General features: G+C 24.7%; 1 protein-coding gene across 1 annotated transcript in view; it reads left to right on the top strand.

Annotated features, from left to right (window-relative positions):
- LOC145832317 (transient receptor potential cation channel subfamily A member 1 homolog) overlaps positions 1-23,775 on the top strand; it is a 46,384-nt gene extending 22,609 nt beyond the window's left edge. The window contains exons 18-22 of the mRNA XM_082939637.1: positions 3,047-3,145; positions 3,464-3,616; positions 10,391-10,573; positions 21,904-22,057; positions 23,570-23,775. Coding sequence (XP_082795763.1) covers positions 3,047-3,145; positions 3,464-3,616; positions 10,391-10,573; positions 21,904-22,057; positions 23,570-23,775 — 795 coding nt within the window. The remainder of the gene's footprint in view (positions 1-3,046; positions 3,146-3,463; positions 3,617-10,390; positions 10,574-21,903; positions 22,058-23,569) is intronic.
- Positions 23,776-25,278: the final 1,503 nt, after the last annotated feature.

Here is a 25,278-nt window from a genome sequence, read left to right as displayed (position 1 = left end):
GTTATAGCTTTAATTATTAAAAAGCTATTATAGAAAATAAGTTGTAATTTCTTTACTTTCTTACACTCAGATTGTAATGCATCTACTGTTAATAAGTTACGCGCAAAAAGCTACAAATTTTACAGTTGCTAGTTTTAAGATAGTTCTATTCATCAAGCCCTAGCCTTAAATAAAAAAATAAGTTGTGGTATTTTTGTTCATTAAAAAATGACAACTATGCTTGGCAGCCTTTTGTAAGTAACGGGTTAGATTTGCTATAAAAAAAAATGTTCACGGACCGCTGAATTCTGCTAAACTTTACTTAAAAAGTTAAAGAAATAAATTTGAAAGCATAACTGTACCGAAATAATTATTATATTCCATTTTGGAACACTCACGATTAGAAAATATAAATCTCTTAAGTATTTAAGCAAAAAAAATTAAGTTTGCCAATTTTTCACACATCTTTTAAAGATAAAATACCCGTCGTAGGTCACAGATTTTTGCTTTGTGAGCCGAATTGGGCCCGTGTGCCACGGTATATTGACTTCTTCTTTTTTTGTGTTCTGATGTGTATCATTTATAAAAGTTCTGAACTTTTTTAACCATAACAAACGTTAAGATTCAGAGTTAACTTTAATTACTTTATATAGGATAGCCTATGTTTATATTGTAAACCGTTTTGGTTAAAGATTTTGCTGATTAGATAATTAATCAGGTAAAAAAATCTATTTTAAGTGAACTGCAAAGTGTAAAAAGTTTGATTTCTTTGTGAATTACTAAATTTCAATTTGCACTTAGAAAAAAATATATTTGCTGATGAGTTTAATTAGTAAAATTTTTTTATGGAACAAGTTTTGTACTAGATATCATTCTTACATGTATAGCCATTCAGAATACTTTAAACACTAACCCTACCTCTTGTTCTAAGGTCTACCTAATGTTTAGTTCAAGCTCGCAATATTCAATTAATAATACCAAAACCTTAGCTTTGAAAGTTTACCTGCTTATTTTAAGTCCTTTTAAACTTAGCTTTCTTATTTTTTGGGTACATAACACCACCCTTTTTAAAAGTTTAATTAAGGTTATCTTATCGAACCTATTTAAATAAATGTTTAGAAATATGAAATAGCTAATCAAGGTAAAAGTATACATGATTTTTTTTTGTTTTGAACGATAATGAAAGCGCTCACAAAAAGTCTGTGCTAAGGACCTTGTGTACAAAAAAAAAACATTTTGGTTATCGAGTTTTACACTGTAAGGTATGGGTGTTGGTACATTTAATTTATTGGTACTACTCATTATAATTAAATTCTATCTTAATTAATTACCACCTTATGAATACTAGTTTATAATAAAGATTACTTAATACAAATTTGACAAAACATTTTGAACAATGGATCTATTATAAAAAAGAACCACAAAACATTATTACTAAATATAGGTTACTTATTATAAAGAATTTGGAATAAATAAAATTTAATAACAATTTAAGTTTAAGTGAAAAATACTTTTAAACTTTAACTAATATGAATAATAAAATGTTAACAAACTCTAAAACAGTTAAATATTGTTTAAATAATACTTCATACACTTAAACCATAAAAATTAACTATAAATTTTTCTGCAGTTTTACGAAAAAATAAAGTCTAAATTTCAGTATCTAAGGCTTATAAAACAACTCTTTCTCAAAATAGTGATGAAATTGCCTAAAATACTTGCGTTATGGTTGATTTAATTTGTGACACTCAGCATTCATCAATGTAATAGCATATAAAAGATTTATTCCATTACAACACCACTTGGTTACTAAATGCGGTTGTAAAATTTAAAAACTGTGGAGTTACACGAAAAAGTTAATGTTAATGACTAGTGTGTTTGTGTAGGACTGCTTTTAAAAGCAATGAAAAATGTATGTATAAATACAGAAATAGTTTCTATATTAAGCTTTTTTAACAAAGTTTGTCATAAAAAACCAATAATATTGTAACTTGTTTTAAATTAAACAACTTAAAGTTCTCGACTTAAATGTCTTTAAAGAGATTTTTATCCAAAATTTATTTTAACAGTTTATTACTAACAAAACAATGTTTCATTTCTATCCTTGCATATAGGAGATCCTCAGTTGTTGTAAATAGGTCTGAAAATTTTTTTTTGAACAAAATAAAAGCTTTTGGAAACTAACTTTAATGTGAGTCATGTTTTACTATTTTAACGTATATAACATTATAATTTTTATCCAAGTTTAGTATATTTAAGATTTATTTTTGTTGCTAAACCATTAGTTTTTATTTTTGTTTTACTTCCATTTATTTTGTTCATAAAAATTTTTTCAGACCTATTTACAACAACTGAGGATCTCCATATGCAAGTAAAGGAGTAAAACATTGCTTTGTTAGTAATAAACTGTTAAAATAAATATTGGATGAAAAAAGAATAAGCATTTTTAATCTAAAACCAAAAAATAAGTAAAGCACTTATTCAAGCTAAGAAATAAAACTACTTTAGAGCTGAGCTATAAATATTATTTTTTATGTTTTAGTGAGACTCATTAAATAAACTGAATTAGTAGTTAAGCTGACTGATACAATACAACAAATAATGTAACCCGTTATAATGTTTAATTAACAGAACAGTAAGCAATAGATCTAATAGTAATTGAAATTTAATTCAATATCAATAACCGCTTATTATTAGGTACTTATTAAAACAAAAAGCACCAAGAGGCAATCCAATGTAATAAATAGAAAGTTTACTTTGAAATAAAACTATAATTAAAATTAGTTTAAAAAAAATTATAATACAAACACAAAAAGTTTTTTTTGTAAAATAAGATTTTAATGTTGAACTATAAATTAAAAAAAAGTAAACACTGCTCTTAAGATGATACTGCTGTAAAAAAGTGGTTTGCAGCTACTACTCACGAAAAGTTATCTTTTTTTAGTTAAGTAGGTTTTCATAAACTTTTTTTGTATTTTTGAATATTATATAATTATTAGGAAAATCAAACAAACTGATTTTAACTAGAAGGTAAGAAGAAAATATATAATAACTAGTAGTGTTTCAGGCAGAATTTCATAAATGGTTTCTTGCAATTATGAGAACGGTTGTTATGATGTTAGGAGAGCTTGACTATACGGACATATTTTTTCCCGAAACAACAAAGGTTTTTTTTTTCTTAAGTAAAAAAAACCTTTTGGTTTAGTACTTATTTTTGAGTATTGCATAAAAATAACTAATTCATTCTTTAATCCAATTTTTAATTATCAAATAGACTTTTTATATAAAAAAAGTAACCTAAACCTAAAATTAATTTTCAATGTAAAAAAATGTTTAGACAAAATCAAAAAATAGGACTATTTAATCTAGCTATAAATTAACCAGCATCAAAGAGTGTTTTTAACTTTTAAGTTCATTAAAACAAACCATATAGTTATTTTTTATACTAAAATTTAAAGTAAGAAATATTGTCAATATTACTTAGAGACAAGTATATGAATCTGTTGTACTTGACATTGGGTTTTTTCTCTTTTGCTTTTTAATGCCAATTATCGTGATGAACTTACTGGTCGGATTAGCGGTTGATGATATAAAGTCTGTGATGGAACAAGCAAGTATGCAAAAAAGGGTAAAAAAGGTATTTAATTGTCTAATTTAGTTTTTACTACACTACCAAGCTTTAATACATTTCTAGCAATAAGTCTTTTAGTAAAAGTTTATCTTGCAAATAAATCGATTTACTAGCTTTTACGACTCTACTTAGGAATAAATTGTAAATTTAGTAAACTTTAGCTGTTAAAAATTAACAAATTAAATTTAGTCAATTAAACTTTTAACACAGTTAATAAGGCTACAATAAAACAGAAAAAAATAAATGATAGTTTATGAACTTACTTATACAATAAAGTTTTTAAATATTTAAAACTTTCTGATTAAGTAAAAAACTAAAGATTGAGTATTTTGAAACTTTTATTTTAGTTAAAATTTGATAAAACATATTCAAAAAAGTTTTTATTAAATTACACGTTTTATAACTAATTGCAAAAATTAAGCATTTATAAATTTTAAACTATTTTATAAACAGTTTTATAATACTTTTAAAACATATAGTTACATTTAAAACTGTTCTAATACTATTCATATAAGAGGCATACTATACGAAAAAGTTCTAAGAAGAAAAAATGTTAAGGGTTTATATAATGGTTTTCTCATTTTTTTGATTCCTAAAAAGTAACATTTACTATTTGAATAGTATTGAAATTTCAAGTTTTGATAATTCTCAGTGACTATCTTATTTTGTATTCAGTAATACTTTTTTTACCGTCATAATCTTATCAAATTACAATGTGGTGCATTATTGTTTGATTATCGATTTAATTTCTTTTGGAGATATGGCTCTTTGAAAATCTCATAAGCATTTAAAATCTCATTTAAACTTTTAGAAGACGGTAGAATATGACATAAATAAAGTACAACAAGTTTGAAAATTGCTGTATCCATGCAAAATAAAGAAGTTTAATTAGATAGGTTTAATAAATAATGGTATCAAAATTAAACTAACCTTTGTTTGATGTTTAAAAAAACATTAAAAAAAAAATCAAAGCTTTTATAAAAGATGATTATTTATAATCACTTAAAAATTAATCATTTTGTACTCGATTCTTTTAAAGTCGATCATAATAAACTTCATCATAATAAACTTTATCATTTAAAACTCTATACTTTAAACGCAATGGTTTTAAATATGATCGTTTTAAACTTAACAATTTTAAACAGGATGATTTGAAATTTTATATTTAAAAATATTTAATGTTGTATGCGTGACAACTTGTTTAGTAAAAGATACAAACTATTTTTAAAGTGTTACAGCTTGTTTTTAATTTAAGTTCAAAAAATTTTTAGTCGATATTTGTCCATTCTTATTTATTTTATATCAGTTAAACTTAAATAAGGGTTGATCATACCAATTCGATCATCAGACTACAAGCTTTCGGTAGCCTGAGACCGGTTTCGTTATGATTAGGACTTATCAGTCAGTCACAACCGAAAAACTTGCAGTCCTCAATCAACACATGCAAGCATGAAGCAACCATTTGCTGGCATTGATCAGTGACGTCTGCATTGTATTTTGCCGTGCAACGTTCAATACATTGTCCACTAGGCAAGACAGCTGGTACGCTTGTATTCAATACAATCAACAAAAACATCGGAGAAAGTCAGCAGAGAAGAAGCCTTGACTTTTGTATGCCGTGGGACAAGTTCAAGTTTAACATGTTGAAAACTGCAAGTTTTTCGGTTGTAACTGACTGATGAGTCATAATCAGGACGAAACCGGTCTCAGTCTACCTAATGCTTGTGGTCTGATGATCGAATTGGTATGATCAACCCTTATGTTAAATTTGAGCTTGTCTCACGGCATAAGAAAGTCCAGGCTTCTGTTCTGCTGACTTTTGCTGATGTTTTTGTTGATAAAAATTTGTACGTAATTTTATTACATCTTAGGAACAATATTAAGTATTTTTAAATGTGATTTTAAAGTGTTTAAAAATACACTACTGAACAACACTTTAATTTCAATTTGAATATATCTTATATTTTATAGAATTTATTATGTTCTCACATTAAATTGTTATTTTGGAAATTTGTTTTGGATTCAGTTCAATCTAAGCTTAGTTGTAAAATAAAATTGAACAAAATTTTTTTAGTCTTTACATTATGTTTTATTTAATACGATTAAAGTTATAGTTAACTATTACTTAAATACAACTATTTTGCTAGAGTGTACTTTTTTTATCTTTGCTTTATTACACAGAAACGAACTGACAGTAATTTAATAAAAATATTTAAAACTATAATTCCTAATCAAACGAGTTATGATCTTTCAAAAAATAATTAAAATATAACTATCTTCTGCTTGAATATGCACTTTTTAGTTACGCACTATTGAGCCAACAAATGTTGTATTAAAGAATCGAACTTGTATTTTTTACCTTAAGCTAAAATTTGAAAACTTTAAAGTTATTTGTCGATCATAAAATATTCATAAAATAATATGTACAAATAATTTTTTTATCAATACTATTTATAACTGTATTCATAAAAAACTTATCTAACAACAAGTCCCAAAAACAGTTGCCATATTTTGAATTACTTAAAATCTAGCGGTTTTATATTCTATATAGATTTTTAGACTTAGATAGTCAAGCGGATAGTCCTGAAGAATTAAAGTCAAAAGGATATAAATTTTAAAACAGATAGATTTGATAAGGACACGTTCAAATCCACCCGCGTTCAAAATTCACCCAGCCAAATTCGAGAACCGTTTACCGATCGAGGGTAAGGGTTAGGGGTAACAGTGATAGTGAAAAATTAATAATAAATAAATAGAAAAAATGCAAAAAATACATAAGATAAATTAATAAATAAAGAAAAAAACAAAAAAATCGGGTAGATTTTGAACGCGGGTGGATTTTGATAGTATACCACTTGATGAAACTTCATTTATAGCTGCTTTAAATTTAAAAAACGAGTTAGGAGAAAACTCTAGAATGAATTAGATATATTTAGAATTTAGGGCAAGCATAGTTTCCATAACGATCCAAACTGTTGAGGAAAATAGTATTGTTTATAATTGATTACATATGGGAGTTCTTAAATTATAGCAGCTATACTTGCAAGTATTTTTTTATTTTACTCTTAAATCAAAACACTAATCTAAAAACTATAGTAACTAGTAAGTAATATATGGTTAGTTAACTAAGAAAAATAAACTTTCATAAAGTTAATACATAAATCGATTAGTTTGATAACGCGTTTATTGTCAAAGGTTGTAGTATTTAAAATTAGTTGTTGTTTAAGTTAGAATACAAAATTTTTGTATATTAAACACGGTAATAACTTCTTTAACTGAATTAACTGTTTTGAGTTTTAATTTTAATAATAAAGTCTTTTTTTGTGTTTCTAATGTTTTTAAATTTAAAATGTTTTTGAAATAATGAGATTAACTGTTAAAAACAAAGCTTTTTAAATCTAAAATTAATATGTAAAACTTCTATTATTAAAGTTTTAAATAAACTACTATTACTGTATTACTCATAACTAAATAAAAGCAAATACTTACTTTTATTTCAATTTACCTTTTAGGTATATTAAAATACAAAAAAGTTTTGTTATTGGCTGATAGCTATTCAAAAACTAAGAATTGTGAAAGAAAAACAATTTTTACGTAGAAGGGACGTAGCTTGGTAGGTTTCTGCAAATAAACGTATACTTATGTGCGAAAAAACTTGCTTTTATTTCAGCTTGATAAGACTCTGCTGTCTTAGCTTTTAGTATTTAATTATGCTTTATTTTGCACTCCTCAGAGATAATTTTGACATATATGTATTCTTTAGCATTTTTAGTGTCGTAAAAAAATTGAACGAATTAAATACATCCAAATTGTAACATTTAGGGCGTTAAAGCTTAATTTTGTCAAAAAGCTGCAATGCAAAATTGATTCTAAAGAAAGCTGTAGCTTCAAAAATCAAAATCATACAATTTTATGTTACAAAAATTTGCATAACTTGTTGTTATTATTGACTACGTTAAATGTTTGATTTTCAAAACAGTATAAGTGTTTTTGAATTAAATGGTGATTTTTTATACTTATTTTTGATGAAGGGTAGGACTTTTTAACTTTTTATGGGTACTTTTAAGTATTGGGTACTTTTAATTGCCTCAATTTTGCAAAAAAAAAGTACCCAATATTTTGATAATTTCATTACCTTTACTTTGGGTAGTTATTAAGGTTAAACTTTGTAAAAAAAAATAAATTTGCTGTTTAGGCGTATGATAAATTCACTTTGTTTATTTTTCTAAATATAAAAATAATTGTATCTGTTATAACACAATACTAAACATTTCACTGTGTTAACAAAATTAAGGAAATTTAATTTTTAACTTTGATATTTTTTGTGTAAGTTACAATTTTAAGTTCAACCACAAATTAAGCTATTGACTTTGAAAATTTTTCTTTTATAGATTATTGATGACTTTAAGGTACCATATTTTATAAAAATTTCGTTATTTTACATGTAGAAGTAGTTTAAAAATTACAGATTTTTTGATGATTTTTTTTTTTAACACTAAACTTTTTTTCAATTTTTTTAATTTTAAAAGTTCAAGGTTTTTCCAGTTTTTGTTTAAAATGTCAAGTTCATGGATTTCAGGTGTTTTGACAACCCTGCTCAAATTTTAAGGAAGTATTCCTTTCAATATTTAAATTTTTATTATTGTATTTTATTACAAATTGTACACTTTAAAAATAGTAAAAGATGACAATTAAAACCTACTGTACTCTCCTATTTTAATGTTTTATATCAAAAATTGGTTTTGGTATAAAAAATCTGTATAAATATACTTGTAGTTTAGATTAAATTTCATAAAGTGACATCAACTTGTAATAAAAGTGAACTACACCCTCCCTGTACCCAAGATGGCTCCTAAAGTTTTTTTGAAATTTCTTTCAATTTTTCAAAATTTAATATATTTTTTTAAATTCAAGTCTTATTTACTTTTCTAGACAAAATAAGTGATCAAAATTTCAAGTCATTCTAGGACTTTTATAACATTCCAAGATTCCCATAAGCATTTAAGTTTGATGGTCACCCTGTTAACTTTTTTTCAAACTATAAAAAGGTAGCTTTTATTGAAGTACATAACTCATGTATAGTTAGTTCAAAAATTTTTATGAATTAAATTCATCAATAAACTATAAAAGAAAAATTTTTTAAATCATTTTTTTAAATTTGTGTTTGAATTTAAAATTGTAACTTTATGTTAACAAAAATGTTTCTATAATTTTGTTAACATAGGGAAACATTTAGTATTATTCTATTGTTTTATTTGAGGTATAATTATTTTCATATTTTATGAAATTAAAAAAAGTGAATATGTCATAGGCTTAGACAGCAATTTTGTTTTTTTACAAGTTTAAGCTTCAAAACTACCCAAAGTAAAGTTAATGATGTCATCAAAATATTTGGTACTTTTTTTTTGAAAATTTGCTGCAATTGAAAGTACCCAATATTTAAAACTACCTATAAAAATTCCTACCGTTTAATGAATGTTTTCTTGGTTTACACAAGTGGCAAGACATAAAGAGTCATAGGGGGTGTGGATCAAGTTAAATTGCCTTGTATACAGTTATCACTCGTACCTCAACATTCCATATTTGATGTATTAACATAACTGCATTTTTTCAGATTAAATTCAATAACCTTAGAGGTAGTTTTAATAGCTGTGTTCCCGCTAGGACGTTACCATGAGTTATTTTAGATGTTTTAATTTTTGCAGATTCGTAACTTTTTTGAGCTAGCTACGTCCCTGCGTAGAACTGTTAAGTAAATTTCAAAAATAATTTCTAATTAAAAAATTCAACTCACTTCTTTTTATTAGATGATAAAAATATAAATAAAAGTGTTTTAAAATCAACACTAAAGTATTTCTGAAACTTAGTTAACGAAAACATCAGCGAAAGTCTACAAAGGCTATGCCTGGACTTTCGTATGCCATGAGACAAGCTCAAGTTTAATATAAGATTTGATTATACGTTTTTTCTGCAACGTTTAATACATTGTCCACTAGAAAAGACAGCTTATACAATCGTATTGAATACAATCAATGAAAACATCGACGAACGTCTACGAGACTAAAAAGGACGAAATTAGTCTCAGCCTGCCAAAGGTTTGTGGTCTGATGATTGAATTGGTATAATGAAACCTTGTGTTAAACTTTAACTTATCTCATGGCATACGAAAGTCCAGGCTTAGGCTCTGCATACTTAGGCCAATGTTTTTGTCGATCGTATTCAATACGAGCGTACTAGCTGTCTTGCCTAGTGGACGATATATTAAGCTTGCACGGCAAAAGACAATGGTGACGTCAGTGATCAATACAAGCAAACAGCTGCTTCATGTGAAAGCTTCATAAACCATTTGTAGATTGTGACCACAGGTTTATCTATTGTGACTGACGTCCTAATAAGGACGAAACAGGTTTCAGTCTACCGGAGGTTTGTGGTCTGATGATCGGTATGATCAAACATATGTAAAACTTGTTAATACAATTATTTATTTTTGGGATACGTGAATAAAAGTTTTTATAAAAGGTGTATTTTATAAGTATGAATTTTATTTAGAAACTTGTTTGTTCGTCAGCTTTACAAGCAATAAATGCTTTTTGAAAGCCTATTACATTTATCAACTAATTCAATAGACTACTTAATTTGACAAAACAAAACATGTGTAGTGATTTACGATTTAAATAATCAAAAGCGATATAAACACTTTAAACTTTAACTAAACTTTATAGAATACTTCAAAAAGTTTATCCTAAGTTAAATTTAAACTTTACTTTTTTGTTGTTATAGATTGAGTTAGCTCTTGATGTCGAGTTTATGATGCCAAAAAGTTGGAGACAGCATTACACCAATGGTTATTACACGATATTTAGAAACAAAAAGAAAAGAGTAGATTCTAACACCAAAGACTATATTAAATTCAAGCTTATGCCAGACATGAATAGTGTGTATGAGAGTCTTGTTTCGTATAAAGTAAGAAACAGTAAAACTAGTATAGCATATCGTAATTTAGAATATTTTACCTTTCAGTGTCTATAAGAAAAAAGTTATTTTTATTAACAAATGTATACGTGATCGGTGAGTATGCATTTGCAATGATATAAACTTGTTTTGTTATTGTAGTGTAACTATTTGAAAAATCAATAAATGCTAATAGTATATTAAATCGTTTAAACTTACTAAGAAAAAAAACTAAAGTTAATTAAAGTTCTTTTATACTATGATTAAAAGAAAGGATTGTAAAGTTTATGACCATGGTCTGCAGGAAGTAAACTTTAACAGATTTTCATGCTTAAGTTTTTAGTATTGTTTCAAAAAAAAAAGATAAAACTCTTAATAAAAGCAAGTATTAGTGGTTGAATTTTTTTTATGATAAATTAAGAACAGTTTTGAGTTTTCTTAATCTAAATTACTACTTTTTTTCAATACAGGAAGACTCAAAAAAAAATCGATCAGTAACGGATGCTAAAGCCGAAGAAACTATATCTAAAAAGCTAAATGATCTTAGTTTTCAAACGAAGAACATAAATGCTAAATTTGAAAAATTAGAAAATTTAATTAAAAAATACATAAATAAAAATTATTCAAAGTAATACCTATACGGTATAACTAAACAATAAATGCAAGTTTGATGGTTATTGAAATTTAACTTAAATATATATACATTAAAAAAAAAGTCTAGTTTTTTTATATTTTAAGCATTTTCTTTAAAACAGTTTCATAAATATCAAAATGTAAGTGTCAAAGAACATTTTTAATTAAAAAATATTAAGTACCAAAATTTCTATTACAAAAATTAAAATGTTTTTTTAACTTTTATTTTGAATATCAACTGTCTATGTTTTCATAAAAATTAACTTTTAATAAATTATAAAACATTACTATAAAAGGTTTTTACTAATAATTTACTTATAACTTGTTGTCTAAACAAAATTTTTAGTTGCTTTCAACTTTAAAACAGCGTATTAAAATTAATAAAGGTAGTTTAAAAACAATAATTTTGGTTAAAAAAATTATTCACTAATTTAAGAACAACTTGCAACCTAACAAAAATATTATTTTTTTTTTCAAAATTTTGTAAAACATAACGTTTTTTGAATCTACTGTGTAACTCCTTAAAAGGTGTGGCCGAGGTGAGCTTTATAGTTTAGAATCAATGCTCATCGAACAAAATAAAAAACTAAATAAACAAGTTTCTGGAAATGGAAAGATAGCAATACTAATAATATATCAACTCAGATACCATTATTAATTATTGTTTCTACTAACATGTTTTTTTTAACTTTGTACAAGTAAGTCATTGTTAGTTTTAATTTTTATATCAACTTTAAAACAGTTTTACAATTCATTTAATTTTGAAAAGGAATCAAATAGATTCGAAAGGCTTTAAGTTTTACAAACTTTTAAATGAAAAAACATATTCTTGTTAAGTTGCAAGTGGTTCTTAAACAATTTTTTCCGACAATATAAACATACATTAAATCTATTGAAGAATTAAAAAACAACATATTGTGTAAAAGTAATAAATAAAACTAAATACAGTCTTAAAATTTATAAATCTTTTATTATAAGACTCTTATATATTTTACGCTTTAGATTTTTTTTTTTTTAACTGGTAAGTTTTTAGATTATTAATATGCTTATTTAATAATATCGGCATTAATTTATCTCTTTATCTCTTTTGCTTTCTGTTTATCTGAGATTTTTGTAAAAAAACTTTTTTTTGTGAAACAAAGTTTTGTTAAAATAAAACTCTTAAAGAAATAATATAAACAAAATTATCAAAATTAGAACAAAGTTCTAAGTTTTGCTAAGTTTTTATATCAAATGGTTTTTCCAACTATATAAACTTAAAGAAATAAAAGTTCTAAACATAAGAAATGTAATACATACTTTTACTTTAAAAGTAGTTTGAAAAGCAACTCAAAACGGAGTCCATAGCAAAAATAACATAAAAAAGGAACATACTATAATTTATAAAACTTGGTTAAATTGAGTTGTAGCTTTTTATTGAGTTCTCGCTCGAGTTCTAATTACTTAGTATAATGGTGTTTTATATATTATAGTTAATGAAAAAAGAATATATAATATTTAACCTCTCTTATCTTTATTTAAAAGTTAATTGTTGTTAGGTAAAGCTTTCAATGTTTCAAAATTTACTATAGTCAGAGATTATTTGTACATTACAGGAAATATTAGTTACTAATTTACTGAAATTGCCTGTTACTTCGTACTGTGTAAACTTACATTGAAATGTTTGTAAAACTTGTATATTTAAACAATTACCAAAACAAACATTTCAGCTAAAAATATTTTTAAAAGGTTACACCTTTAACTTGCCTTTTTTATTTACTAGTTAAACTTCAAAAATAAAAATTTCACATGATTGAGAAATAGTTAATAAGTAATTTATTTCTGAGTACTAAGCTTAAATTTTGGTTTTCTAAATTTAGTTTTCATAAAGTATAACTTTGTTGGGGAATTACAAAAAAAATATCTCTTGATCAATGTAAAAAAAAGAAACTTGGATAACACATCGAAACGTCTATGCTGCTTTAGTTGTTTTAAAATTTATTTTTCAATTTAAGCATTGTCTAATGTGTTTAAATCTAAAACTTGTTAAAAGAAGTTGCTTCAGTTTTTTTTTTCGCTTAAAACTTTTACATTTAGAAGCAATATATTTTTTAAAAACTTCTGATAATTTTGTTTAAACCTCTACCTTTTGTCATAAAATATTGTTAATGAAAGAAATTAAAACTTTTAAATTATTAATGTCTCAGAATTTATGTTTAAAGTTTATCTAAATTTTTATTAGGCAGGCTTAATAATATAAAGCAACTATTTTTACTAAAAAACTGCTAATTGAAATTGAAAATTCACTTTCTGATTTTAAATATTAGTTGCTAAAATCTACATTAAGGCTTTACTAGTTTATAAAAATTAAAAGATTTTAAGAATCAAAACTTACAACATGTTCAATTACTTTATTGTTATCGTAAGTTTTTGATCTAACTTAATCTAATTTTTTTTTAATTTCTAAAACTTAATATCTTCGTTTTTACTTTATCAGTTTGTAGCTGACCGAGCATAACAATTCGACACCACACAACTGCTGTTCAAGTGTGTACGAGTTGTTTCGCTCAAGATTACAACATAAAACTGTGTAAGATTGTTCATGTTAAAAAGTATTTTTTTAGTTGTTATTGTTTTTCTACTGTTTAGTTTCCAATATTGACCTACAATCAAAACAATGTACTGTATACTGTGAAACTATTAGATTATCCTTTTAAAACTTTTTAGCTTTTTCAATTTTTTTATTGCCATTGATATTTAAATTTTATGTACAATAAATTTAGCCTATTATTTGAATAGTATTAAAAGAATAAAATGATAAGCATAAGAAACAGTTTAGAATCTGTAAAAGCTTAAAGTTTGTATACTTATTGTAGACATATAGATTTATTTTTATTTCAATTTAAAGTAACTTGCAGATATTAAAGCTCAGTTTAGAACATAGTTTTTTTTTTCGTCGTTATGGTAAGAAATACTTCAAAAATTTTGAACTTGAGTTTTTTTTTGTCTATTATAGCTTTAGTTAAAATGCAAAAAAAATTGAATAAGTATACTTAACGTATGTAAACTTTTTACTTTAAATTTTTTTCTAGTTGGAAAACAATTCAAATAAATTACTATAAGCAAAAGTGTTCATCAGCATTAAAACCGTAATGTACAATTGACAATAACTTTTATTTTAAACTTTAGTATCATATACTTTCTAACAGAAACTATTCCAAAAACTTTATGTATATATATTACAAAAGTCAAAAGTTTAAATTAGTTTTGATTAAATATGTTCCAAAACTTATATTTTTAATCAGAATTTTCCGCTCCTCATAATAATATTTGAACTCCATTAAGTTAAACTTGCTTATATAACTTCTGGTTATATAACTTGTCATAGTAACAGAGATACATTTCGTAAACTTTAAGCTATTAAAAAAAAAAAAAAATAAAAACAAAAAACCAAATTAGTGGTTTTTAACCAACTCGCACAACAAAGACTTTAGGCTGTTATTATTGTTTTTTAATCCTCACTTTTTTTTTCATATTTAAAATTAAAAACATCTCTGTATATCCTTTGAGCTCTAGGTTCAGTGCCGATACCTATCAGCATTTGCATGTGATTTTAAACATACCTAAAACAAAGTTTAAAAAGTTTTTCTTTAAGAATAGTTTCTTAGTTTATGTTACGTATTTTATTTGTTTTGCAGCTTAAAACTGTTAAGTAACAAAAAAATATTAAGTAATACTTAGAGCTTTATAATCTTAGTACAAAAAAAGTTAAAATAGATAGAGCTATTTAATTATTTACAATTATCTACCATAGATAAAATATATTATTTTTACATTGTGTACATTTATATTTAAATTCTATTTTAGTTTTTCTGTGTAATGTCTAAAAATAAAACAGTGGCTAAATTGTTAAAGTGAAAAACTTTAAAAAAAATAAGTTCTTGTAAACATTCAAGATAAAAAAATAGTCTATAACAAACTTTTCTTTAAAAAACAAAGGTTTTTAGAAGTTTTAAAATCTAATTATATTTACTTTTGCTTTAAAGCATAACATTTTAGCCAGCTTTAAAACAAAAAAAAATCTTTTGTATAACACACCGATGAGTCTTTTGAGTGTCAAAAGATACTTTTATATTATATTTTTTAATGTAACATATTTTAACAAATTATCTTAATTAAAACTTAAAATTTAAAATTAACTTAATTAAAATTTATCTTGTTTACGCCACAAAAAACTCAAAAATATAGATACAAAATTTGTTTAAAAAGTCAACTATTATAACTAGCATTCCAAAATCAATTATTTCTGAAACTAGTATGTATACCTTAAAGTATGTATACCATATAACAAAAAGCTTTAAAACGGAGTCTAAATAAAGATTATGATACAAGTAATTTTAATAATAGTTTTAATCATTTTATATGTTACAAAAATCGTTATAGTATAGATTGTAGACTAACTTATAAGTAACTAAGTATTCAATATGTAAAATATAATAAGTATTTTGAACTTAATAGTTGTTCAAATTAGGGTTTTAATTTTTACTTCAGGTTATCGTTTTCTACAGTTTAAGCACATAAAAAATTAGTACAATTACTTTTAAATAACTTATAAATTTATCGTTCCTTGATTTAGTTTACTTCTTTATATGCATAAATCGGTATAATTTTAGTTTTATGGTCTTTGAGCTTTGTATTCATTAATAACAGAGTATTCATTAGTAAAGTCTTAAAGTTTTGTTTATTTAATAAGTTTGATTGTTTATACTGGATTTATAAATAATTTAAATTACAAAAAACAAATGTTAATTTCATACTGATTTAATTTTTGTTATGTTTAAATATTGTTAACTTAATTACTAATTAAATTCATTTAGTCATCAATCATACTGAAACTAAAAAGTTTAATAAGATACTTCTTGATTAAAAAACTAAGGCGTACAATATTCAAAAAAAAAGTTTTGTAAATGTAAAAAGTATAACCAACACTTTAAACTTGAAGTAATAAGCTATACAGATGTATTTTAGGATTAAATAAAAACATAACAAGCATCATAGTTTTCAAAAAAAATTAGTTAAATTTTATAAGTTAGTTTTAAAGTTTATAACTTGAATAAAAATTTTTATTAAAAAATTGAAAACTTATGTTACATCGGTCGGAACATAAGTAATATTTACTTTTTTAAAGATTTTTTTTTTGAAACCTTTGATTAAAAACACCAAATAGTTATAAAGTTGCTTTAATAAACTTAGAACTTTTCGTGATTGATTTAACAAAGATATTTTATTTAAAGTAATGTTTGACTTAAACTACAAAACCAATAAAAGTTTAAAATAGTTAAAAAATAAATAAGAAAAAGTATTTTGATGTTGACCAATAAATTTTTAAACTACATAATAAAACTTAGGTCGTTTCATTGTGATAGTAAAATAATAGTACTATAAGAGCCTGATAAATACAGAGTCTGAAAAAAAATTAAGTAGAAGAGAAGAATATATAGAAACATGCTATGTAAAGCTTTTTATATTAAATTTAAAATTACAAATATATAAAAGGTATATATGAACATTGAACAATAATAGGATATTATTATATTTTTAAGAAAAACAAAAGAATGAATTATTAAAATTAAAATAGTAATTTTGTTCAGATTACTCTTTAAAAAACAATATTTATAGACTAGATAAATTTCTTGATTGAATAAACACTATAAATTTAAGATTTAAGATGTTAAAAAAAGACTTGATATTGTAAAACAATTATTTTCAAGTATTTTTTCCCTAATTTTTTTTTTAATTTGATAAATTTCACTGCTTGCTTAAAAACCAAATGCTTAAATTTAATAAATTGTATATCTATACTTATTCAAAGGCGCTTAAAGCTTTGATTTCAAGGTTTAAACTGTAGTCATGATGTAATATTTGCTTTTAAAACTACTACTAAGCATTTTCTACGTAACAACAAACTATTTCGTTAAATAATCAGCTTTGTTTTAGTTGCAACAACTTATAGTTACTATTAAAGTAATACTTCTAAAGTATCATTATAATAAAGAACAAAAAGAATAGAATTTCATTTTATTTAAAATATTACTTTTTCAAATTTCTAGTTGCTTCTTTATACTTAATGTAATTTCTAATTTAAACCTCTTTAGTACTTAATGAGGATTTTTTATATTCTAAACTGTATTTGTATCAGTAAGTTACTTTTTAAAAAAAAATAATTCGACAATACGTTTAAAAATTATAATAAAGTTGAAATACTATCGAAAAGAAGCCAATTTTTTCTTTTGTTTGTACTGTATCAAGCGTTATAGTTTTTAAACAGCTAAAAATCTTAAACTAGTTTACGTCAAATAGCGCATGTATTTTGTTTTAAAAAGTCTAAAAATGTAGAATTTTTTAGGTTTCTAACTAATGAAACAAAGCTAATACATAAATCATTTCCATATGCTAAAATATTATTTGTTCACACAAAAATCAGTTTAAAATAGTTTAAACAAGAAAAAAAAAACCGATGAACAACTACTAAAAATCGATTATTGTAGAACTTTAGTTAGTTTTATAAGTCTAAATCAGGGATTCCAAAACAATTTTTCATAAGGCCTTATATGAAGAATTTAAACATTACTATGGCTCCCTCTAACAAGATTTCTCATAAAAATAATATTAAATACGTCTAAGACCTTTTTTTTCATGTTTATTAACAATTCCAGAATATCTAGTGTAAGTTTCAAATTAAAGCCTTATAACCCCTACTTTTACAGCTTATGGCACACTATATTTTTGAAATTTTCTTGCAGCATCCATTATAAGTTTCAAAACTAGTTTTAAGTACGTCTAAGACTTTTTTTCCTCTTCCTCATCAAATCAAGAGTATATAGTGTAAGTTTCAAATTATAGCCCCTTTCTACTTAGGGCCTCCCCTTTGAAGTTTATAGCCCCTAGATTTCTGAAATGGCCCCAAAGGAGGCCATATGGCCCACTTTAGGAATCCCTGGTCTAAAAAATCCTTATCAATTTCCTAAAAGCTTCATGTTCAAAAATTGAGTTTTATGCTTATATATGGTAAATATAGCGGTTTGTGACTTACTACTGATATAATAACGATCAAAGAAAAATTTCAATTTAGGTACATTATATTTAATTTGAGTTTTAATATATAGTGTTAAAATACTTGACAAAGTAATTAAAGTTCAACTTTTTTTTTGTAAATAAACTATATCTACTTATTTACACAACTTATCATTAGTTTTAATACTTAAAATTAAATAGGTAGTAGTAGAGTCCATGAAGTATTACATAATTAGTTCTTAAAATTAACGTTATATTAGATATTCAAATCATTTAACATACCTAAATATTTTATTAATTTAAACTTTTTGTAAAGTCTTCAATAATAACAAAAGCTAACAATTGTTTAAAATAGCAAGTAATATATAAGTACTTCGACAAAAAACTTATCTAATTTTTTCTACTAAAAGTATTAGTTTTAAATAAATAAATTTCTGTTTGAAAATTAATAAACATGATAATCTAGCAATTTAAGAAAAAAGTTGATGTTTAGTTTTACTCATAAGAATAAGTAACAAACAATATAACAGGTTTGAATTATTGATAAAAGTAAAAGAAACTTTAAATTTTGTACAAAAAATCCTTCAGAAGTTTACTTTATTTTACACATTTACCATTTTTTATCTCTTTTACAAATTGAGCTGGCTATCGAAATTAACAAATTCTCTCATCAAAAATTTACTCTGAATATGCTGTTTAAGTTGTTTATGAGTATTTAGGCTGTTTTTGACAAAGGAATATGTTAATGTATATGTTAAAGCTAGCTCAAATTGTAATAAAACTTGATAATAGAAAAAGTGTTTTGTCTTGCAATAGAGTAGTACTTGAAGTTTTTTTTAAATTTTCCTTACGTATTAAAATACATTTTTATACAAATTATAAGCTCAAAAACACTTATTTTGTGAAAAAAAAAAGAAAACGTGAAACTAACAAACTAAGTTTAAAAATGTAAACAAAGTTGTTTTAACTTTACTTTTAAACAGTTCGTAACATATATACGAATACCAAGGTTATACTTAAAAGAATCAAACATCCAAATAAACTATATTAATTAGTTTAATTTTCAAAAATCGTTTAATGTCATTGTTGTAACAACTTGTACTTTTATTAAAAAGAATCGTTTTTTCAACTTTAAATTCAAAACTGTAAACTATATTTCCCCACATGCTTAAGATATTAAATTAAAAACTTCGTAATGATTAAAAAAAAGTTTCGTTTTAAGTTCTACTTTTATTTATTTATTAGTATGTAATAGCTTCTAAGTAATCTACATTTTTTTTTTGAAGTGAAAGTGTTTAAGAAAACCATAACAATTTTTATACTTAAACTTTGTATATTAAAAACGAGTTAATTGTTTATTATTATTTTTAAAAGTCATTAGTTTCTTTATTCGTTAAAAAAGTACTACTACTTAATAGTTTAGACCAGTGGTCGTCAAGCTAATCAAATTCTGTGTACACTAAGTTGAAAAAATGAAATCGGTGCACATCAAGATCTAACTTTAATAAGCGCCGCTAGTAGTGGGACGACGTAAACATCTTTATTAGTGCATTTCTCCTTAAAAGTCATAACTCAGTTTGTATTTGCATGCAGGCCTTTTAACAACTGAAACTGAAACTTTTTATTTGATCCTCTTTAAATTGACCTCTTTATATGTTTTACCTTATCACAATGATACTTTAGTTATATGGCTTTGTCTTACATACTTATTAATTGAACACTTTTCCGCAATTACTACAAGATCCCCAGTTTAGTATCATTTAAACACTTTACTAAACATTAAGTACATACTTCATTTAACTCTATGTATTTTTTTTGTAATCTCAAAATTTCGTTCACCCCAAAAAAAGCTTCGTGTAAATTAGTGTGCTCCAGTGTACACCTTGACAACCACTGGTTTAGACTATTCAAACTGTGATGAAATACCAAACAAGTTATTATTTGTCTTAAAATGAATTAAATTTATAACTTAAATCAAAGAATGAATAGTTTCTAATTAATTATAATAAATTCTAATTTAAAAGATAGCAGCTAGGTTGAAGTATTCGCTGGTTAAAAAAATTACATATTTTGTACATTATTGTTTATGAAAAAAAAAACACAGAGGAGATATACTGTTTATTGATTGACAAAAATAAAACATCTGAAAATTTTTTGTCCTAGGACCTGGTGCACGAAAATATCTTTCGGGTATCGAGCCTCACACAACCTAAGATACCTTTTAACGTCTTGTCCAGGACAATACGTTATAGTTATTAAAACATGAAAAAAACTAGCTTTTGTGATAAGTAGTGCTTTATAAATTTATTATGTTAATTTTAAGAACTTTTAGATTGTCTTTAAATTTGGCTCGTAGGTACTACAGATGTCATATCTAAAAAAAGTTATATTCTTACTTATTGGATTTTGTTTAGTATACTGATATATACTTAAATCTGATTTATTTATTTTAGTTTATGCACTTTTGTTTTAATGAAACATTTAATGTGTAATAAAAGGAAAAATTTTAGCTATAAATACTTGTAACTAAAATTTTTGATAAAATGGTGCGAAAATCTACGTGGACTTGTGTTTCTTCATATCGTAAACCCGGATATGAAAATGGCCATTTTTTAAATTGCAGAGGAGCTGATATTTCTCTAAAGACTGGAAATATGGCTGTTTGTGAAGTTAACAACAAAAGAGTTCAGGTTTAAATACAAACATTAAATTGTTTGCTGAAAAGTATACTCAAATTAGAACTTAAATAAATAAAAAAGTTTACAAACAACATTTTTTACTAAAACTTGGTCTTTAAGTTTTAGATTATTGAATAACAAAAAAAGGTGCTCAAAATATTTGGTCTAAGGACCTGGTGCACGCAAAACCTTTCGGTTATCGAGTCGCACACCTCGAATACCTTTTAATGTTTTGTCCAGGACGTGTTAAATCTTAACAAAACAACATTGAAAATGTCAACCTGGCAGGGAACTTAAATAGGTTTTTTTTTAAGTTTGTTAAATATTTGTATGAAGGATCCAAAAAGTGAAGAAAATAAGTATACCCTAATTTAGAACAAGTAAAAGTACTGATTACAAATGCATTTTAGCCATAAAAGTACTAATATTAAATCAAACAGTAAAAAATACTTATGAAATGTTATTCGAATATATTAAAAACAGTTCGATCTGAACACTATTTAATAAAATATGATTTAAAATAAAATAATTTTTTAATAAAAATTTATACTTTTGAAACACCTTTATTGTAATTAATTTGAAAAAAGTCTCACTGTTGCTTTCTCTCCACGTATTTTATTTCAATTATGAATGAAGCTGTACTTTTATAAACTTCCTTTTTCTATGAGATTTAAGCTAAATCCAAAAATTTTAACCATGCTGCGTATGAGTTTAAATTAACGCATCAACAACATTTGATCAAGTTAAGGTATTACCCCTAAAATAGACAAATATTTTTTTAGGTCATTATTGTTAATTCATCCAACAGTTTTAAAGATAAAAAATGAACTTTAAAGTATCAAAAAAGTATACAATTAAAAAAAAAACTTTTAGATTTAGAAACTTTACAATGTTATGTTTTTATTAGCAACAATGTTTGTGTAAAATTATCTACTGTGCAAACATTATTTAGTAAAGTTTTAATTTATAAATCCTAAGGTATTGAACGAAAATGGAGAGTTTTTATGTAGTTGGGAAACTCTAGTAAACGGTAGCAAGTTTTGTCCACTTGACATTACACGATATAATGATGAAACTGTTGCAATGACAATTGAAGGATTTGCAACAATTTGGAAATTTCCGGATATTGAAAGTATGGTTTTTATTTTTTATAATGTATAAATCATATCTGCATACATAAAAAAAATACAACACTAAAGTGTACGTTAAACTTTTTATATATCAATAACACATTAAAAATATTATCAATCATTTTATAAAACTTACAACCTGCAATTTAAAAACAAGATTTTTGATTACATACAAAAAAGATTTATTCTAATTGATACGAAAACTAAAACCATCTGTCATTACTTTCTTGAGTTCAAGTTATTTTTCATGTATAACTACGTATAAGTTAACATGTTAAGTGATTTGAAACTTAAAGTTAAAATTCAACTAGTTATTAGTTTTTGTCCATATTGTCAAATTTTTGAAATTAGGTTAAAGTTTGTATATAAACAAGAGTTCGGCAGATTTTTATAAGAAATGATGGTATGAATTCTAACTCTTGGTAAGATTATCAGTTTTAGTCATCATTATTTTCTGTGCAAATGAAAAAACTAACTATATAACTGCAATTAACTTAAGTATTTCCGAGATATTTTATTTTTTTAACACTCTCGGTAAGCTTTGATTTAAGCTTTGATAAAAGTATATTTTTGCAATAGTTTTTAATAAAATTTTATCTTATTGTTTGAAATATCGAAATACGTTTGTAAACAAAATATTTTGTACATTGAACGACAAAAAAGTGCTAAAAATTGTTAGTCCTTTGACCTTTACACGAAAAAATTTTCGGTTATCGAATTGTATACCACTTGGATACAGTTTTACGTCATGTCCAGTGCATTGCTAAATCATTTGTAATTATTTATGTTACAGTTTTATCTATACAGAAAACTAAAACAGCTATAACTAATAATATTACCGAAACTTAGAATTCATCCCAGGAACAAGCCAGATTTAATACAAGAAGTACTTTGTTGACCACAAAAAAGAATGAAGGTTTTCGTGGGCTATAGTGTATTTGTAACGTTTTACTTAACTTATGTGAATATAAAACTAATAATTTAATTAAGTAAACATAATTCTGGCAACACAGTTTAGTTACAAGTAAAAAAATTAGCCTATTTGTAAACTTTTATCATAACAAAAACTTAAGCTTCCTTCTTCTAAATTAGTTGCTTTACATCTTAAGTGCACGTCGTGGCCAGAAAAATTTGCTTGGTTGGCCACAGTTTGCCGACCAACAACTTAAAACTTTAAGTCAATTATTTTCGAAATGATTTAAGTCTACAGAACTGTTCGATAATCTTTAAAACAATAAATGTTGTAAACGGTACTATTAAACAGATCCTAAAAAGAGTGATATAAAGCTGATGCATGCATTTGGTAATGATGAACTTGTTTTACCTCGGAGTGTAATAAAATCACCGTTTGGACAAATTTTTGTCTCAGATGTTGGAAGGCACTGTATCTCAATGTATGATGTTGTAACTGGGAAACTCGTTAGGTCGCATGGTTAGGGACCGAACATATCTTAATCGCTTATACAGTTTTGTAATTTCTAGTTTAACTCATTTTGTATGTTTTTTATAAACAGGAAGTTTGGGAATAAATGATGCTGAAAACTTTAATTGGCCATATTACATGGGTATGGACGGAAAAGGAAGGTTATGTGTGGCTGATTCTCACAACTGTGCAATAAAATTGTACGACCCAAGAACTTTTAAGTATATTGGAAAGATCGGTGGTGAAAAATTTGCTTGTATCCTCGGTTTTGCATACGACAGTATTGAGTCTGGGTAAAATAGTTTTAATTATCACTAAAATTAATTACTTTCCCTCAAAAATATGTATTTAACAGTTACTTTTAATAAATAAAGTTAAAAATAAAATATTTGAATTTATATAGATAACTATTTTTTAGGTTTTTTCACGCCTACGATTATGATAAATCGCAATTGATGAGCTTTAGTAGTGATGGAAACTTTTTAAATTACATCGATATTGATCTTCCTGTCAAAGCTTCTGATGTCAACATTGATCGCCAAGGAAATATTGTTCTTTCTGTTTTTGATGGTTATATGAAGTATAAAAAAAAATGAAGTAGTTCAGAACTTTATAGAAAGTACTTGTAATATGCGTATCTTTAAAAAATCATGGATTAAAGGATACTTTTAGTTTTTTTATAATGTTGTATTTGAGCAATTTTGTTTCACTCAAATACAACTCGAGCTTTTAAATTCTTGAACTGTATAAAATACCATCGAATGTGTTTTTTTTTGCAAATAATTTAAAATAAAATAAGTTGTTTAAAACAATTTTAGTACATTCTAGTATGTTTTCTTAAACCTGTTAAATTAATAATTTAAATCTTTATTTTTGGAAAAAATGTATTTTACTTATATTTATTAGAAAGTCAATATATGACTGAAAAAGCAAACCTTTTAGCTAAAGAGCACATACTGCTTCACCTATATGAAATTAGACAGAACTTCTTCAATAAACTTAGAAAAAGCTAATTGATATAATGAGGTGCACGACTACTCAACTTCTTACAATTCAAATTCCGACAACTCAAACTTTAATTCTGAACTATTTATGAAAACTTCTTTAATTACATAAAAAAATAAAATACCATTATAACCATATTAGTTAGACCTACATGAGCTTTTTTGTTTAAAACTTTTTTAACTTTTTTTTGAGATATTGCTAACATAAATTTTAAAATTTATTTGAAACCTTATTAATTTTCAGTTTTTAACAATATTATTTTCAGTTTTATTTTTATAATGTCTATATTTAAACTAACATGACAGTTTGAAATTTGAAATACGCTGTGAATGTTATTTTATGCTTTTTAGGAAAGTTTAAAAAGGTTATCTGGAAAAATGTTTTAAGCTATTAGAAAAAGTTTTTAGACTGATGGGAAAAATGTTATAAAATGCTATAAAATACTCGTGTTTGCCGCTTCGATTTTATTTTGTTTTAATATTTAGTTGGTTTTAATTTTGTTAAAAAAGTGTTTTTGATAATGGATGCATATGTTTTGTCTTTCGCTTTTCTTGTTTAGTGTTACGTTCTTATCTGATTTTATAACATTTTTCCCAACAGCCTAAATTTTTTTTCTAATAGCTTAAAACATTTTTCCAAAATAACCTTTTTAAACTTTCCTAAAAAGCATAAAATAACATTCACAGCGTATTTCAAATTCAGCTAATCGTACAATAAACTGTACCATTACTACGTCACAATTATCATAAAAATTCTAAAATCGAAATTTCTGTTCACTATTATATTAACTGTAAC

The sequence above is a fragment of the Thalia democratica genome, chromosome 3 (genome assembly GCF_965202585.1).
Source record: "Thalia democratica chromosome 3, ktThaDemo2.hap1.1, whole genome shotgun sequence".
Classification (NCBI taxonomy): domain Eukaryota; kingdom Metazoa; phylum Chordata; class Thaliacea; order Salpida; family Salpidae; genus Thalia; species Thalia democratica.
Note: the sequence above shows the minus strand (reverse complement) of the source record. Positions and strands in the feature narration are given on the sequence as shown.